We start from the raw sequence: 6707 nt of genomic DNA on the forward strand, positions 1-6707 counted from the left end.
CGCCCAGTCTCCTCCTCGAAGTTCTGGCAAAACTCTGCATTCACGATCCAAGGATAAGTCAATTTTCGTACGCTGAGTCGACAAAAAACATCAGTCGAAACAAAAGTGTACCTTCAAGCTTGATGAACAACTTCTTGGCAAGGCTCCTCAGATAGCTCTCCAGATCGTCCCTCCTGCGAGCGATGCCTTCCATCTTCTCATACAGGTTGAGATTGTCCTTCTTCAAGCGCGTGCACTCCTTATTGGCTTCGTTCAAAGCAGATTTCATCTTGGTGTTTTCTTCTTCCAACTGGCCGACCGAAGCCAGTTTCTGTTCAGCCAGAGCGGTTCTGTCGTCAGCTTCCTATTGAGCAGCAGCCAAATCCTGATCCTTCTTCGCCAGAGCTTCTCTTAGTTTTTCTGCAAAGAAATGGTGCTTGATTCAGAAAGAGCAGAAGGGTACTCAAGCCTAAGACAAACCAGTCGACAAGCTCATCTTACCATTGGCGTCGTCCTTGGCCTTTTGCAGCTCTGTCTTGGCCAATTCCAAGTCAAGGTTTAGTTTGATCTGCTGTTTCTCCAAGTCAGCAAAGCGAGCTCTAAGATCACAAGATTTTTGCAATCAGGGAGGAGAAGTTATTTTACAGCGAAAAACGACAAAGACAATAAATACTAAGACTACGGTCGACTGCCCGCAGTCCACCATAGTCTCGGGGACTACACCCAGTGGGTGCACTTTGCGTGCCCCCACCGGTTATGATCCCACTCGACCGGCCCATCGGAGTCGAGTGCAGGGAGTAAAAAAAAGAGAGAGAAAGAAGAACTCAGACCATAGAACTCAGACCACAGTCGACTGCCAGCAGTCGACCGCGGTCTCAGGGACTACACCCAGTGGGTGCACTTGGCGTGCCCCCACCGGTTCTGATCCCACTCGCCCAGACCGAGTAGAAGAGACAAACTACCAGTTCGGTTTACACTCGACGCGGCCAGACCACATCGAGCGAAAGAATCAAAATACAAAGACTACAGTCGACTGCCAGCAGTCCACCGTAGTCTCGGGGACTACACCCAGTGGGTGCACTCAGCGTGCCGCCACTAGTTCAAAAATTCAATCGACGCACCCAGTGGGTGTACAGATGCAAATTTTTTCGGAAAGAGAGTCTTCAGACAGCATATCCTAACAGAACAAGCGGTGACCAACTAACCTGAATGTTACTTTGGAGAGCCGAGCTGGCGTCGTAGGCGGCCTGACTGGCGTCCCGCACCGTCTTCATCTTCTCCATCATAATGGCCGCCTGGCGTATGGCTTCCTTGGCAGCATTCACTTCGTCCTCTGGGACATGATGGGTCGCGAAAACTGAAGGTGGGTCGACAGGGGCTTGAGTAGTCGACGAAGAAGGCAAGGCACTCGACAATGGCACGACGAAGGTAACAGAACCCCGATTGGCATCACCAGCGTCCTGAACGACTGGTTCCGCCCTCGGCGTCGACTGTGGCACCTTGCTTGCAGGAGCTTGCCTATTTTTCCTCGTCAAAGGCCTCTCGGGCTCTTCATCATCATCATCGGGGAGGTCAATAATGTTAGGAGCTGTTCAAAGTTCAATCGCCAAAATCACATCACCCAATGGTACACATTGCAGTTGAGTCGACCAAATAAAGATAGAATGGCAGAAATCATACCCAGATTGGAATTGACCGCATCCTCCATTACCTCATCCTCGTCCCTGTAAGCTAAGGTCCTGGAAGTAGCAACGCTGCCAGTTCCAAAGTTCGTCTGGTTAAATCAAGAAAAAACAAACAGCACGGGGCGTCGAGTGAATACAAAGGGAGACACTCACGCAGAAGCGACGGGGATGTCAATCTTAATCTTCGGCAACGCCTTCCGAGGTTTCAGCTCTGCAACTTTGGGATGCTTTGACGCTTTTTCAGTTGGGGTTGGTGAAGAGGTCCGAGGACGCTTTGAAGACTGACCAGCCTGAGCAATCGCCTTTTCACGGGCGCTCGGTCGTTCTTGGTCAAGTTTGGATCGCCTCTCCCTGCGAGGAGGCGACTCGACTTCTTCTTCGTCACTTGAGTCGTCACTTTCTTCGTCCCCTTCACCGTCAGAATACCATTCGCCACTGTCGCCGCCGCTCGCCTCTCCTTCCAGGTCTTGCTCTTGCTCTCCGTTGGGCATTGAATACATTTCGATAAGAGCCTGAAAGAAAGCAGGAAAAATAAAGTCAGTCAACGCAGTATAGACAGCTGCGTGAGTGAATTCAGATTACAATCAAAGCTTAGAATCGGACATTCTCTGGTACATGGGACTGGTCGAATGGAGGAACTCTCCTGGATCCCCTGGGGTTGTCCTTGTTTCCGGTCATACCCGACAGCCACTTCTTCAGTGTGTCGTCATCGACCTCCTCCGGGTGAATCCGAGTGGAGTCGTCAAGACCCGAATACATCCACATCGGATGGTCTCGGGCTTGAAGAGGCTGGATGCGCCACTGAAGGAAAACCTCCAAGAGATCCATACCGGTGACCCCGTCACGGATAAGCTGGACCACTCGTTCGACCAGCACCCTAACCTGCGCCTTCTCCTCCGGGAGCACCTTCAAAGAGGAGGGTTTCCTCACTCGGTCCATGGTAAAAGGAGGGAGGCCAGTCAACTGCCCTGGCGTCGGCTGGTCTTTGCAGTAAAACCAGGTCGACTGCCATCCGCGAACCGAGTCGGGAAGAATCATGGCTGGAAAGGAACTTTTCCCTCTCATCTGAACACCAAGACCCCCACACATCTGAATCAGCTGTGTTCTCTCATCACTCGGATTGGCCTTTTTCACCGTCTGAGAACGACAGGTGAAAATGTGCTTGAAAAGACCCCAGTGAGGCCGACAACCCAAGAAATTCTCGCACAAAGACATGAAAGCAGCGAGATACACGATTGTGTTGGGAGTGAAGTGATGGAGTTGTGCCCCAAAGAAATTCAGAAATCCCCGAAAGAAAGGGTGAGGAGGCAAGGAAAATCCACGGTCGACGTGGGTGGCAAGGAGAACGCGCTCACCCTCCCGAGGTTGCGGCTCGGATTCCTTCCCCGGAAGCCGCGCCGATCCATGGGGGATCAGCCCTCCTTCGGCTAGGTCGTCGAGGTCTTCTTGGCGGATCGCCGAGCAAATCCAGTCGCCCTGGATCCAGCCCTTCGGCAGGCCGACTCGTGAGGAAGATCCACCCCGACTGGTCGCCTTCCCCTTCGCCTTTGCCGTCGCCTTCTTCGCCCGCTCCAGAGCCGCCGTCTTCTCCTTCCCCATCGTCGCCGGCGAGACGCGTACGGAGCGGCGGCGCTGGGGCGAGAGCAAGCGCGACGAAGAAGCCTGAAGAGGAGAAGAGGAAATGGGAACGCACTGTTCAAGAAACCCCGATCCGACGCCTTATATGAGGTCGCTTCCGAGGGGCCGACTGGTAGGCCCGGGCGGTCCTGTCAAATCCCGTAACAATCGCACACGATACGTGGCGAAAAAGGTGGCACGGAGATCGAGGCGGCTCCGCCCTATCTCATCCGATTGCTGCGGCCTCCCCCGTCTCGCGCGCTTCCCAAAATTCGAATCCCGCTAAATCTGCGGGCAGCAGAACAACTTGTCAGACGGAAGATCTCCTCCACGTCGTCACTCGGAGCCTTTCAAGTAAAGAAACTCACTCGACAAAAAACTAAGAATGGATCAAGGCGACTGAAAAGGAAGTTGCTGTCTTCACTCAGGTTCATTGATCCGAGTCGGAGAAGTTCTCAACTCCTTCCCCACTCAAACCTCGATCCATTCGGGGGCTAATGATGAAGCTATGTACCTAGGGTAGGGTCATGGACCTGTCCCAACTGCCCTACTCAAGGACATCTCTAGAAGAAATCACCTTTCAATCGACTTGGAGGTGTTCCACTCGACAGACTCGAAGACACTCGACCAAGAAGCAATCACTCGACCAAGATCCAACCACTCGACGGCCAGGAGACCTAAAGGCACTCCGCACGCTAACGGTCGGTTATTAAGTAGCTTTTATGGTCATCATAGCACTTTATTAGGGGCGTTATCAGTAACGCCCGACCTTAATGTATTTAAAACCCTGCACAACTAAGGGCCGGAGGGGTCCGGCGAACTCTATATAAGCCACCCCCTCCTCAGTGTAAAGGATTCGTACCCCTGTAATTCATATACGCATAATCCAGTCGACCACCTCCGGGCTCCGAGACATAGGGCTATTACTTTCTTCGAGAAGGGCCTGAACTCGTAAACCTCGTGTGCTTACAACTACTCGATAGCTAAGACCTTGCCTCTACATACCTACTCCCTACATTACTGTCAGACTTAGAACCACGACACTATCTCCTGGCGGCAAGGCCGCCCGTGGTAGTGATGGACTGCCCACTCGACGGCGAAGAAGAGGAGGTAGATGCTCGTGATGAAGAGCACCCAAGCGCTGACCGCCACTCGGACAGCATCCGGACGAGCGGCCAGCAGCGTCTTCTTGGCCGCAGTCACGCTCACAGGAAGCAGCAGATGACGCGTCTCGCCGTTCATGGTGGATCCTGCCTTTTTCTGCGGGGAATCCATGGATCCGACTTGGGTGCGAGACGAAGGTGGAGAGGGAGGGGAGCGATGTGCTGGCTGGAGCGTGGAGGCAGGCGGCGGAGGGTGGATGGAGGTGGAGATTGTGCTTTTTAAGTAGGGAAAGGGGAGGCGCCGAGCAACGCGCGCAGCTTGGCGATGCGAGCGGGGGAGACGAAGCGACACCCACGACGTGTCGAGCCTGGGCTGCGCGCGCGCACACACACAGCCACAGAGGATTCTCAGCTGAGCCGGACGTACGATATGTAAACAGGCCGCATGTGATGATCGATCTGTTCTCGGCTCATGGGCAGGGCAAAGGAAACAGCTGGGAAGCAGCGCGCATACCATCTTCGGCAATGCTGCTTAATTTCCTTGCGTGCAATGGGACGTGTGCAGTGCGCTATGTGGGTGAAGTGAAGAAGCCTGACACACACAAGCGACACACACATGCACATGGGTACATTGCAGTAAAAAGGACTGCGTAATTTACAACTGATGTACGAGTAACTTGTAGTAGCACCATACGGATGTGACCACGCACCCGCGTGCTTCCTGCACTTCTAGTAGAACCATGGATTGTGAGTGCTGAATCGAAGGTTATCAAAGCCGGCGCCACGTAGTACGTTATGGAGGTGCCGATTGTCCAATCGTTTTTCCACCTTGGCTACCACGTAATGTTATCAAAGCAGAACAACTTACGTTATGGATGAACACGCATCATTTATGTCCAACTAGCAACGACTGGATTTGTTCATCCTTTTCTAAAAAAACAAACTGGTTTTGTTCATTAGCGTGTGGGAAAAGGCAAGCAACATTTAGGTCAGGTCACTGGAATTGCAGTGTTCCTCCGTACAAAATCTCAAAGTTACAGCAATTTGTCAATCAATCTTATTACCAGACGCGCGCGCACACACAACGACACTAGGGATAAATGGGACTCTTTATCTAACAAAAAATCTCGAGAAGATCGGATAGATGGAGCAAGTCGACGATCGGATCGACTACTTTTGCTTCTTCTTCTCTTTTTTGTTTTTTGAGAATATCGAGTACTTTTGCTAGAAGTAGTGGCCGGGGCGGGGCAGGAGCACGAACAGGTCGATCCTGAACACGACCGTCTGCGGCGTCGGCGCGCTCACGACCTTCATGACGGAGTACCCGCGCGCCATCCTGAACACCCCGGTGCCGCCCACGACGGCGCGCTCCACGGCCGCGCCATCGAAGTCGAAATGGTACTGGCCCTGCACCGTCAGCGTGCTCCCGCGGCGCTCCCCGGCGGCGAACACGAGCGTGACGGTGGACAGGTAGCTCGGCCCGGCCCGGTCCGTGCCGACGAAGAAGCCCTGGAATCTGCCGACGAGGTCGGACCCGGGGCGCGGGCCGGCGCGGAGCTCGTCGTCGATCACGCCGGGCTCCCCGAAGGTGGCGTTGCCGCCCAGCGGGGACCGCAGCAGCGGCGACGCCACCGTCGCGTTCGCGCCCTCGAACCTCTCGTGGATGTAGAGGCGGATGCGGGTGGCCTTGCTGCCGGCCGCGAGAGCGGCGGGCGCCGGGGCGGACAGGACGAGGGCGACGAGCAGCGCCAGCTGCAACGACGGTGAGAAGGCCATCCCGCTGCGCAACAAGAACGTGGAGCTATGGCTGTAGCGGCTGGAGAGCTTGTGCGCGCGCCGTCGCCTGCGTTGAGATGTACGGTAGAGACTAGAGTTGAGATGGGTGCAGGATGCATGAGCGCACACAGAGCAAATATATACTGCGTGGGGTGGCGTTGCGCTCGTTCTCGTTAGAGTGGCCGCGCCGGGACATATGTCACGTACGTACAGGCGTGCGTTGGCCGATCCGCCCAGCTCGATGTTTTTGTCCGTGAAGATTGCTTCTTTGTAGCGCCGGCGGCCGGGGGACAGCCTGCAGCCTGCTAGCTCCTCCCGTGCGTCCCATCTCCGAGAAGAGGGCACGAAGCTACGAAGAGCGCGCGGGTCGAGTCTAGAGCACAGATCGGTGAATTTTGCCCTTCAAAAAAAGAAAAAGAATCGGTGACTTTTGCTGGTGGCTGCCTGATCACCGACTCAAGATGGGAACAGACTGCTAGGTCATGTAGCCGTGTAAGAACTTCTGAACTGCATGCATGTCCGCAACGACATTACAGGAAGGGCGCGG

The 6707-nt window shown here is 54.5% G+C and overlaps 1 protein-coding gene across 1 annotated transcript; it reads right to left on the reverse strand.

Annotated features, from left to right (window-relative positions):
* Positions 1-5350: 5350 nt before the first annotated feature.
* On the reverse strand, positions 5351-6273 carry LOC125512300 (dirigent protein 1-like). The gene has a single exon (XM_048677396.2). It carries the CDS (start codon positions 6158-6160, stop codon positions 5609-5611), a length of 552 nt encoding a protein of 183 aa, XP_048533353.1. The 5' UTR covers positions 6161-6273; the 3' UTR covers positions 5351-5608.
* Positions 6274-6707: the final 434 nt, after the last annotated feature.

The sequence above is a fragment of the Triticum urartu genome, chromosome 2A, assembly GCF_056163025.1.
Source record: "Triticum urartu cultivar PI428250 chromosome 2A, HENAU_Tu73, whole genome shotgun sequence".
NCBI classification, from domain to species: domain Eukaryota; kingdom Viridiplantae; phylum Streptophyta; class Magnoliopsida; order Poales; family Poaceae; genus Triticum; species Triticum urartu.

What these genes read in the sequence shown, in the direction of transcription:
- LOC125512300 (XM_048677396.2), bottom strand. Translation starts at nt 6,160, where the DNA reads ATGGCCTTCTCACCGTCGTTGCAGCTGGCGCTGCTCGTCGCCCTCGTC.